At 40.2% G+C, this 12,611-nt stretch overlaps 1 protein-coding gene across 1 annotated transcript in view; it reads right to left on the bottom strand.

Moving 5' to 3' along the window:
* kcnq1.2 (potassium voltage-gated channel, KQT-like subfamily, member 1.2) overlaps positions 1-12,364 on the bottom strand; it is a 197,252-nt gene extending 184,888 nt beyond the window's left edge. The window contains exon 1 of the mRNA XM_042496706.1: positions 11,874-12,364. Within this exon, the coding sequence (XP_042352640.1) occupies positions 11,874-12,364 (491 nt within the window). The remainder of the gene's footprint in view (positions 1-11,873) is intronic.
* Between the last annotated feature and the right edge of the window lie 247 nt (positions 12,365-12,611).

Below are 12,611 nucleotides of genomic sequence, written 5' to 3'. Positions count from 1 at the left end.
AAGGAGGATTCCCCTACCCACACAGACTATGACACACTGGCCAGATGGGACACTGAGGATTACTGCTTACCACACACACACACACACACACACAAAATCCAAACACACTGGAGCATAATGTCCTGAGAGTATCCCTGGACCTATAGAGGAGCGAGAGGGTGAGCTGATGTGACATCTCACCCCCTAATTTTGTCTTTTTTTTTTACTGAGATGGCCAAGGTGGGACAAAGAGACTCAATCAAGGGTGGCACTGAGGAGACTTTTTTGGTTTGGTTTTCTTTTCACGACATATCACTGGACAGACAGTTGGTGTGTTTGTCCAGCAACCTCCAACTCTGAAATAAGCCAGTCACATCTCAGGATACTGGAGTGGCACCTGGGGTGGCCAGTGAGATTTGTAGGCTGGACATGTTTTTAGTGTAGTCCTCGACATATGGGACTGAAAGATTTGAGGTACGCATGACAACTAAAAAGTAATCCATCCCTCCATAGGGTGTACATTTCCACTAAAAGCAAATGATTCAGCACGCAGGACACTTTGTAAAGTCAAATAGGAATGGTATGGTCACGCAACTGAAGAATGAGTCAGTTCTATTAAAGCGGTCATAAAAGCGAAAGCTGTAAGCAGTCTTAGTGCTCAATTTAAAGTTTAAATTTCAAGTAAAGATAATGCTTCATTCAGGAGTATTATAAGTCGGTGGCTTTTGTGAGGTCCAGTCTGATCCCTGAGTTGGTGCTGCAATGGCTTCACCAACCTAAACTACTCTTTCTTATTTGCTGGAATTTTTTTGGAATTGTTAATGACAGAGACTTAACATAATGCTGCTTACAGAGGTGTGTGGGAAACAATAGATTCACTTTTCTTTCTTAAAAGATTGTCTCAATGCAGCGAAGTCAGTATTAATACATTTAAAGCCCATTTCAACATGACGATGTAGACAATGTTTGTAGACCAATCATATAAGTAATTTCACAAAATGAGAATCTCATTTTAAAACCTTTACCACTGTCATATAATATTGACCAATGCACGCTTATTGATCTGATGTGTGCAGCGATTGGCTGATAGGAATATTAGTTTGTGTTACAAATTGTTGCCAGGCGGTGGCATTACTAAACCAGACAGGGCAGGTTAAGATAAGGCCAGGTAAAGTCAACAAAAACCCATTTTCCTTTTTGAGAAATGAGATCATCTTTTAGGATAAGCATAAATACGATGTCATATCCATGTAGGCCGTCAACAAGGTCATGTAATCTGTGTGTTTTCCTTCAGCACATGGGATGATGGCATTTGTGCTGTTTTGGAAGGATGACAGTGCAATGCAATATCCATGGGATTCCACTTACTGAACCAGCAGTGAGATAAATGTCACAATCTTTGAGCTTCTCTGGGTTTTAAAGAAACAGCGTTGCTTTGATTCAAATTCAGTCACATTTCTCAGGTGAGCAGCACCTCTGTTACACAATGGTGCGGTTGGTTGAAAACTGCTATTTGTTCATGCTGAACATTAAAACAAGCTATTAAAAACATGTGCAAAACACAAAAAAAAATCCACACTTACACTCCTCTCCCAATGAATATTAAACAAAACACTACCGGATATGATATCAAATGTATATTAGGAAAACATGAAAGGAAAGTGTAATGCCAGTTAGCCTGTAGACTGTTGTGCCGTGATTGCAAATTATACATTAATACCATATTTCTTTAGGCATAATGATTTGTAGTTTAGTTTTACTGTTACCATATAACAGACCAGTCTGCAACATTATGTGCTGTTCTAACAAAGTCAGGATGTTGGAGCATACACAGGCAGACAAAGCCTCTCATACTTGAAGTTGTCATGGCTTCAAGTTTGCCACCAAATTCTCTTGAATAATTAAAAGTTCCAAAGATTAAACAAAACAATACATAAGACACCCAAAGCCATGACTGCAATGTTCTAAGGTTGCACATTTAGTCAGGGTGTGTACAGATAACAGAGCTTCCTGCACTGACACCGTGGGGAGGTGTTTGCTGTGGACAGGAATGGGTCACTCACAACCATTAGGCAACCTTATTTAGCCAGGCCAAAACCCCTGGGATCTGATTAAAACAAAACAGCTGGGGCTTTAGCGAGTATTACCGACTGCAGATCTGTCCTGCTTTACTAAAACAAGTACAGCGTAGAGCCACACCAAACTCTCCAGTCAATCAACTGAGAAACTGAGGCAATATAAGCTTAGGAAACATCTTCTGGATACAGACAGATGGGGCAATGTGATCTCAGAAGTCTGGCTGACAAGGATGAAAGAGTGAGCCAGCCAGGACTGCTGTGCTAATTCTACACATTTAGCCTTTGGACCAACATTGGCTGGTTGTGTCTAATTAAAAGTTATAAAATGTCAATTTAAAAGTTATAAACTTAATCTCATTCACCTCAGCAGTGGATTTGAGGTTGTTGCATTATATATTTACAGCTGTCAGACAAGTCACCATGCTCTATCTATACTTTAAAGGGGAGCTATTATGCTTTTCCTTATTTTCTGTCATAGTTTTACAATGTCGGATGTCCCTATAATTCACTGACGAGTTTCAGAAAATGAGGTAAACACGTAAGTAATCTCTGTGAGCTGTTACCTTGTGATTCAGACTGTTCTAAATACTCTTTCCAACATTTTTCTCTATTTTGGAGACAGGCTGACGTCAGCTTGTGATAGATTTCTTTATATGGTAATCTGCTCCAGGCACGCTACTGTAAATGTTTACATTATGTACACTACACTGTTACATGGAGTTACATGCTAACATCACGGAAACATGTAATCTTGATTGCAGATGTTGTTAATTTCTCCCTGATTTCGGATTGTATTACTGCTGGAACATGCGCAGTTGCGCAGAATATTTTGGTTTAGAAGCTTTTATTTGTTATCTTCATTAAACTCCTTAACAGTCATTACCCAGTTTGCAATGACCGTTGCAGAGACACCAAGAGAAATAGGGACGACCCAGAAACGCTCAGTAATCAGAGCAGACTGGGCTTTTTCCAAAGGTGCTTAAAAAAGACAGGCACTAACACTTACAGGCATTATTAAACAAATAGTGTTTTATCATGTTTTAACGTGTTTTTTATCATTATAGTATGTAAACACCTTCTAGTAGAAACCTAAAATACAAGTATGAACTGAAAATGAGCATAATAGGTTTCCTTTAACCCCTTTTTGACACTTTTATCCACACAGAGAGTGGATAGCCACCTCAGAGAAGCCACATATCCACATGGTATCTGCTTAAGCTAGACTACCATACATTTGGCTTGTGCCACATTTTGAGAGGAGAGCCATGGTCATCCGGGATATCAAGCCATCACAGTTTGTCTAGATCCACTACAAACGGCAACTGAGAGCCAAAAACCAAAACGGCCAATATCAAAAGCCTTCTAGGCTGTAGTGAATACAATAATGTCATATTCCTATGTTTGCCTTATGAATTCATCTCATAGAGTGTATGAATGACAGCAAAAGAAGGGACTGTCAAAAAGACCTTTTCAATAACTTCATCCCAACCTTCTTTACCTGTACCCACCATCAATACGGCCATCCACAAGAAAAAAAAACAGTAGAACTGTGAAGCACACAACTCTCTGAAACCTGAAAGGCCTCTCTTTACTCATTAAAGCAAACTACCTCCACCGTCAAACAATGGAGACATATCCAACTCATCACCACGCACATGTTCAAAACAGCCAGGCCTCACAGGGCCATGACATCTTAAGTAGCACAACTCAGAAAACTGTGCTACTTACACAGAGCAGTTTTAAAATCTCCAAAAACAATATTAACACAAAACTAAACATAAACATTACACCTTTCACATACAACATTTTTAAGCTTAAGCTTTCTTTCTCACTCCAGTTTTAGTTTAGAGTACTAGAACCCTTGCACACTGAAACAAGAGCGCTAACATATCTATGTCATTTTTAACCCCAACTCTTAAATCTCCTCACCTTTACCAAAATCATTCACTCCCTTTTCAGCCACAACCATTCACTGGCACTACCATGTTTCTTTACAGCCCATCTAAATCTCCCCCTTAAAATAAAAACCCAAGGCCCCACCCAGTTTCGCAGTAAGCCCCTTTTCTTTGGCATTAATGAATTTTTTTTTATCACATTTATTGCAGGTCATCCAGGTCTTTATCTCCCTAAGACGTGCTTAAAGTGTAGTAAACTGATTAGTTTCATCTGGCTTCGTTGATTAATGTAATTGGATATCCTGAAGATAACAATAAACATTTATTGACTTTCTGAATAATATTGCCAAACAGAAGCATTCATATTTTAGGATGAAGAGTACTGGTCCAAGCACAGAGCCTTGTGGAACTCCACAGCTAACTTTGGTGTTCATGGCCTGTTAAAAGTAATTCTGTGTATTCATCCTGTGATTCTGATCCACTCCAAAATCTGAATGTTTTTTCTTGGTCCATGCTACACCCTATCACAAAGTTCTATGAAAACCAGGCCAGTAGTTTTTCCATAATCATGCTGACAAACAAATCAATTTAAAAAATGAACCAAAAAAACACAACCTCCTTGCCAGAGGTAATGAGTCTCAGCCACTTATATAAATCACATCAGCTTATTCTGTCGTTGATTTATAATTGGGTGGTCAATTTAAGATTGTAGTGCTGTGTCTATGCTGTTATAATACTGCTCAGGTGACATCACTGCTATTGCTGCACCTAAAACATTTAATCCCAACTTTATTTATGCCAAGTGCCGAGTCAAACCCAAGTATAAACATTGTACATACTGTGTACCCATAATAATGCTCCCATAATAAATCTGTTCCATGTGAGTTGACTGACTTGACTTCCATAATGTTTAGATATTTGCTGAGAGGCTAAACATCTATTTGCAGACTGCTTCTTGCACATGGCATGAAAAAAGAGCTTGTGACTTAAAAAAGCATAAACTTTCAGGCAAACAGCAGACAAATTGCCCTGGCCATCACCACTAGCCAGCACAGTCAGAGACACAGCAGCTCTCCACAAACCTCTTTACTGACCCCCCTCCCCATCCCATCCATGGAAGAGCTTAAGGGTGGATTACACCACATCAGCCACCAGTCACAAACATGGATATTCCACCCTGGCTTAGCCATCATCTTGTCCACCAAATACTTGAAAAAAATGATGTAAATCTACTTACTGGCTGGAGGATAAGATGAATAAAAAAGAAACATAGTAGGGAGAGTTATCACAAAATCAAATTCGTAACCAGTAACTTCTCCAGCTGTATGTCAGATTCAGCATCAGCAACGACAAAGCCAGAGGCTAAAACCTTCAGCTTCTCGGTTAAATTAAGGTGTACAGTTACATTTGGCACTTAGATTGGTTACTGAAAATCACTTTCACCATGCAATTTTGACTGCCACCTGGTACGATCTCCTGGTAAACTGATGCCTCGGTTTACAGCACAAAGGAAGTGCATCAACCAGTAGGTAGCTATCCTAAGCTATTAGGTATGCCACAATGAGGACATTTCCACACCAGGTTATAAACTCATGATAACACTGGTGTTACAGATTACACCACACATTAAACAGGAAAAGATATCCGTTGATGACGCTCGATATCTGTAGCGGGCTTTATTAAGTTACTGCTAATGAATACCAAACATTTTCGACTGCTGCAGCACATTAAAACCATTCAACTAATGAAACATGAGTTGACTTTTACTATGAATTAACCACAGGAAATGCAATGTATTTGTAAGTGAAAACAGCACTGCCGCTATCATTAATCGAAAGAATATCAACAAAACAAGGCAACAGTCATTTTTTTGGCGTTTGTTTACAGCGGCAGCAGCTGTTTGAACTATTGCATAGGTGTTTTTGCTTTTCGTCTTGACATTAAATCCTCCACTATAATCTTGTCAGTCAACTCTCCTTACTCTCATCTCATGATAAGTGAAATCTGACTCTTGAGACTGTGCTGGGACTCTTCTGCTGCTGGTGTACAGAGCAGACATTTCAAGTCCATAATTGTAATGTCCAACGTCCTACTAAGTATTGAGAAAAATAGAGCAAAAGATGGTGGGGGAGAGATGGGCAAGTGATGCAATTGGTGCATGCCGAAACACTGCAATACAGAATACTGTGGCAAGCCTGGTAGCTTACATAAGAGTATATAAGTATTTTGCAACGACAATCCCCACGAGCAGAAATGATGGATAGTGGAACAAACCAAAAAAAAATGGAGAAACTCCAACAAGCAAAAGAAAAGGTGGTAACAACAACACCACTTGGAAACATTGGAGGGGTATCCACTGTAATATCTCTCTAGGTATCATTTTTTAATCATTGAACATGTTAAACAAATTTTGAAGTCAAAGAAAATAGTAATAGTAGTAGCAGTAGTAGTAGTATTGGAAAACAATTGATTCAGCGTAGTATCAAAATATTTTGTGTGGCCATATTATATCGATATACAGACTTTTTACATATTTTTTAATTATATAAATGATTATTATTGCAAATTCATTTTAAACTTTTGGTGGCCTACAAGAATAATAAAAATCAATTGCTCGTTCAGTCCAAAGGATACATTTTAGTCCAGTAAAAATCACTGAAGAGGGATGAACAGACTGAAAGATTTCTAATCTTATAAGATTAAACATATGCTGACAAAGTTTTCCTTTGGGGACATAATTTGCTACAGAAAAAAATGTAATAAATTGCAATACATCAAAATATGTTTTTTGCAATACTCAGCATATCACAAAACATTTAAATTGCAATAATTTAGGATCATGACTTTATAATATTGTATCGTGGGGCCTCTGGTGATTCCCACCCCAAGAAAACAGCATTACATAATATTTCCCAGGAGACATAACTTGCTACTGAGAAATGGACGAGACCCCTATAGTTCACTTCATTCATTCAGTAATCTCTTGTAAGCAGATATCCAACAAGAGGTTTCCTTTCTGCCCTTTCCACATAGATGGAGGGGATTCACTATAACCATTTCAATAATCTGTCCAGATATAAAAACACACAACAGAACCAAGTATTCCAAACAACATCTGGCCAAATGCTTTTTCATGAGGATAAACAGGTGCAGTTCTTCCTCCACTGCAAACTGGTGGTATAATGATGTTACAGTAGAAGTGACCTTTATGAGATAATGATTACAGCCCTTGCAAATGAAAATATTAAACATTAAAAAAAAATTTAGCTCAGTTTCATTTGTCTCGAATGAAATAACGCATCATCGCATTGGAAGAAACTGAACTGTTAGATTTGGTGGATAAGAGGACCAAGATGTACGCTTGTAATCTGCTGAGTGAGAAGGGCATTTAGGAATCATGAGGACATACATGTTCATTCCCTTTGGTTACGTAAAAGACTCAGAGGGAGTGGCCCAAACGTGAAGGGGATCATTGCCCCAGGTTGTCTGTGTGCTGCTGGTGAGTCTGCATGCCATTGCATAAGACTCTTTTCGGGCACTCTTCTCATATGCTGTCCTGAGTCCAAGGGATTTCTACGCATTCTGACTAACTCTGTCATCATTAGTGTGGTATGTGTGTCTCTGTCAGTCTGGGGTTAGACAAACATCACATTTAATACATAACATATTGACTTTGTTCAAATGTGTTCATATAAATAACTCATTGTTTTCTAACATCAAGAGGAAAGAGCATGCTTCCTGACGACCCCTAAATAAAGCCTGCGCCTGTTACTGCTCAAACTTCATTGAATCATTTATTTTTTAATTACTTTTATGATATGAAACCACTTTTCTGCAAACAAAGTTAACAAAATAAGGAAAAAATGTTTTAATGAGTTTTAATTAAGTTTTAATGACCGAACGCCATTTTAGGGAGTTAGCGTATGAGAGTGGAGAGAATACTACAGCTGTTGCTCAGAGTGTCAAAATAAAACGCCACCCAGTGCATGTCAAACCAAAGCTAAAGCTGCCTCAGTGCCCTCGGTATCTGATGCTGACGGAAACTTTGCAAATGCTGGTATCTGATGAGCTGAACGTCAGACCAGGCTCTTTCGTTTATTATTAAGCTTACATTTGCAGAAAAAAATATGTTGGATGACGATGTTTGGTTGGCTGTTGGCTACATTTTTTAATGCATATGTTGGGGGGTGGGGGGGTTCAGCATTTTCATCATTTTGCTGTCTATGATTAATTAAATAATTGGGATTTATACCAGCTTTCAGAGATAAAACATGTCGGTCAGATCCATCAACTGTTGCAGAAAAGGACTAAGGATGAATGTACATCAATACACACACATTCAATGCACATGTGTGTAATGTGCAAGCATTAATTTGAATGAAATGTCTCCCCACAGATCTGCGTGTTGTCCCAACCTGTTGATTGGACAGATGTTCTGAAACAGCCAGATGGAGTATTGATGCATTTTCAGCCTATGTGAGCCAATATGACTGTGTGTTTCCCTACATTGTATTGTGCAATCCAGCCACGTGTGTACATCTGTGTGTGTTTTGGTAGATGCATGTCTGTGTCTGCATGCAAACATGCGTGTTTGCTGAACTACTGGCAGTTGTGGAAATGTTGCTGATCCCGGCTTCAGCATGATAAAGGCAGTGATGAATTGAGCAGCCACCTGTGCGTGCGTGCGTGCGTGCGTGCGTGCGTGCGTGCGTGCGTGCGTGCGTGCGTGCGTGCGTGTGTGTTGTTTGTCCCCGTGGGTGTCATCCTAATGTAGAGCAGGCCTATTAGAGCAGTCCTATTAGGAGTGTCATGAGAGCTCCATACAGCCCTTTATGCCTCCCCTCTCCCCTGCCAATCTCTAAAGAGGCCCGGAGAATAGATGGCCACCAGCGATAGCCATCGACAAGTAAGAGTTACTTAAAGGAGTGTCAGCGGGGATCAGTCAGAAGGGTTTAATATTAAATGAAGGACAGGCTCGGGTTCTCTCTCCTCTGTGAGGGCAGAACATTAGAGCCTCAATTACTTCTGGAGCCGATTATCATCAGTGCAGGGCCCACAAAACACATACACACAGGACAACGGGGAATCTCCGCAGCGTTTCCATTCATCTGTGACTGACAAAGGAAATATCTTAATGAAACAGACTAACTCTACCTCTCTTCAAGCACAATTTCACACAGACAGAGCTGAGAAGCGGTAGGTGTACTTGGCATTTTTAATGACTAAACATTAAACGTAAATGATTATGTAATTTGAAGGCAGCTGAGGTAAAGCACTGTAGAGGCGGATAAATGTGTTTGGATGATTTGGGAGGAACGGGATCTTTCAGAGGGGTCAGATACTAAGGCTGTTGCCAAAAGTTGCAGAGCAGGACAAACACTCCTGGTTGGTCTTTGCCAGAGCTGTCTGCTGAGTCATGACCCAAAAGTGGGACGCTTTGAAGGTTCAAAGTTCGTCCTTCAATACATTTTTTAAAAATATTTAGAGTTTATATATTTGTACACTTATGTGGCCACAATGGATGTGTTTTTGATATGAAAAGGATGTCTTTGTGTTCGTCACTGCCTGTTCAAGGTGGCAATATTGCGTCGTTATTGGGCCTTGACGTTTTTTTATGAAATATTGGGGGGAAAGAACTGTCTTCCCTTCGAGCCAGCAGCTTAAAAAGGACAGACAGCAAGAACGGACCACTGACAGCACGGGTATGACATGTGTACAACCAACCACCAGGAGAATTAAAAAGCAGCTGATAGCAGCTAACTCAAAGAAGTAGAACAGAAACCAAAAATGTCCATTAGTTTGGAAAACAATGGCGTCCAGAGGCTCATTACCATCACAAGTTCAGCCGCTATGTAACAGGGTCAGTTAGATATTGCTGTTGTCAAATTATGGTGTTATAGTGTTAAACTGTTAATAAGTTTGTACATGAATTCATTTTACTACAACTCATTCTAGTGCAACCTTAATTAAAGACCAAACCACATGTGACAATTTTTTGACTGCACCGTGCTCTGCTTTACTTGTCCTGGGCCCTGGTCCACTTAGACACAACATAGTATTTGGCAGACGCCTTTCAGCCAATTAATGACCCAGCTCAGATTGTATGTGTAACTATAGCAGCAGCAGAGACTCATCCTCCTAATACTCCTTCACAGTGCACCGGTAAAGATCGGAAAGCTGTACTAGCATGATTTTACTGTACCCAACCTACGAATAACAATTGTACTGTATGAGGAAAATGAAATAGAAAAAATGGTACAACAAAAATAATGCCTGGAAATACAGAACTTTGGAAAGTGAATAACTGCCCACAATTAGGAAATCAAAATTAAGCTAGCTTTTTATGAAAAAAAAAGTTTATTTGAATAAATGTTTGGTTCAGCTGAATGCAAAAGAGTTTAGTAGATGTTTTTACATTGAACCTCTATTATTATCATTCACATTTTCATCTAATCTGGTCTAAATCCATGGGCTCAGGGCTTACTATGACGTCTGGGGCTAAATTGTGGGATACTTTAGAGATCATAGAAGAGCCTTTAGTCACAGCATGTTAGCAGGATATTCTTGGTCCTGGCAGAGCTTTACTTGCAGTTATGCAAAAAGGTAAGCAAACGGTTACAGTGTCGTTATCGCGACAGAATCGATTTCCCCAATTCATTAAAGTGTTATTTATGGAAAATAATTGTTTGAATTTGGAAACGTATTGTGATAAAAACTAATCTGATCATTTGTTAAACATGTTTGAATTAAAGTCTAAACTAGCACAAGCTAAATTTTGAAAAAAAAATCTCTTACTTTTTAGGATACTGTATTAGTTATATATTAAGCACTTCTTATGAACACATGTGTGGGACATAATTTACTTAAAGTTTCTATGTTTTTGCCATGTATTTTTGTTTTATTGACATTACTTTTTTTATTTTGTTAATTCAGACAACATTTTGGATTTATTTTCCAGGATATTTAAATGGAGAAAAATTAAACTTAGGAACAAAATAAGATACTTACTACCTGCAATAAAATGCAGTTCATACTAAATTTTAAGTGTGGGACATAAAAACTTATTCCACAATCCAAATTCTGCAGCATGGTCATTACACCATGCTTAAACACTTTCAACCTCATCACAGTCCAAGCATATCAGCACCAACAAAGGAGAGGAAAACATTGCTAAGTGGCTATAATAAACTGATTTATGCGGCTGGGTTTTTAACTGTGGGTCAGTGAATCCTCCTGGCAGGTCGTGTTGGCAGCATCATGAAAGACGCTCCATGTTTCATGCATGATGTTGCTGATTTGTTGACTTTAAGGAAGAGCAAAGTAGACCGAGCTCATCAGTGCCAAAGGTGTGGTTGGCCAGATCACAGTGACCTCCTTCTGTTGAGCTATCTTAAAACAACCGCAGACAACCAGCAGGCCACAGACACCTCTTCTTTAGTTACTGGGAACCAGAACCTAATACTGGGAGAAGCAGCACTAGATGTAATTAACGAGAAAGGAGCTGGAGCAACCCAAGAGCCACCACACAGGCCTGTGAGGCCTCAAGTCAGACGCTCAGCTAGACTTTAAGCTGAATTTCTAACAGCTTTAAGCACTCATATCAAAATTTCCAAATGTTGAGTAATAAAGATTTAGGAATTTGGGGTTTATTTAGGTTCCTAAAGTTTGCCAGATATATCACATTAAGTGTTATGTTTCTCTTTTAATTAATTACTAAAGACACCATTGCATGGTGTTCTGGGAGATTGTTTTCTGTGAGCGCTCCTAATAATTTTTCATTTGCTATCATTCCACCTTTTGAGCCTAACACATGGTTGTCAAACTTTAGACGGTCATCTGGATCTGCTCATTCTGCACCGCTGCCAAACTGACCTGCAGCCTGTGCCGTAATCAGCATACACAGAACCGGACAGGTACTCACACGAGGAAGTGGTAGAGGAAGCATTTCAATCCAGCAGGTCTCTCTAGGAAGTTGTAAACATCCCCCTGCATGCTAGTCTTGATGTAAGGGCTCTGGAAATCCTTTTGATGATGATGCAGCCAGCTCGAACGAGGGAGAGGCGGAGGGACGGAGGTGATGGAGGGCTGGCTGTGTATGGTCTGCCGTGCTGGGTTCATTGTGTCTGCTGGCGGACAGCAGGGAATGCCTGATCCATTATTCACCGCTGTGGGGTCCAGTTCCAGTGAAACAGGAGAGTAGTGGCTTCTGTCGGGAGCAGGAGCCCGTAGGGCAGAGCTGGTAGTTGTAGTGCCGGTGGAGGCTGCGTCCATCTCCTGGTCCAGGCTGAGGCTGAGGCTCGTGCTGGCATATCCATTGGGTCTGCAACTTATGAAGGAGCTCCCCATCCTGCTACCATAGTCGCGTTGCACATGACACGTCATGTGAAAGGAGTGTGCACGTCTTTCCCCCATGGTGCAGTTCAAAGAGGGAGGACTTGAAAGTCCTGGAAAGTCCTGTAGGTTGTGACCACGAGTCAGGTAGAAGGGAAGAGTCCACCAGGATACGGCACCTAGCTAGGCATGGCTAGCTACCGGCTGCAGACAAGAGCTGTCTCTGCTGCACTGCATGTGTGTCCATACCTGCAGTGGAAGAAGTGACATGAGTCATGGAGATAGTATGACTGTAATCAAGCCTTGCCCTCTACAGGAAGGGCCTCAT

This window comes from Plectropomus leopardus, chromosome 11 (genome assembly GCF_008729295.1).
Source record: "Plectropomus leopardus isolate mb chromosome 11, YSFRI_Pleo_2.0, whole genome shotgun sequence".
In the NCBI taxonomy this organism is placed as follows: domain Eukaryota; kingdom Metazoa; phylum Chordata; class Actinopteri; order Perciformes; family Serranidae; genus Plectropomus; species Plectropomus leopardus.
This window is presented reverse-complemented; position numbering and strand designations above follow the sequence as displayed.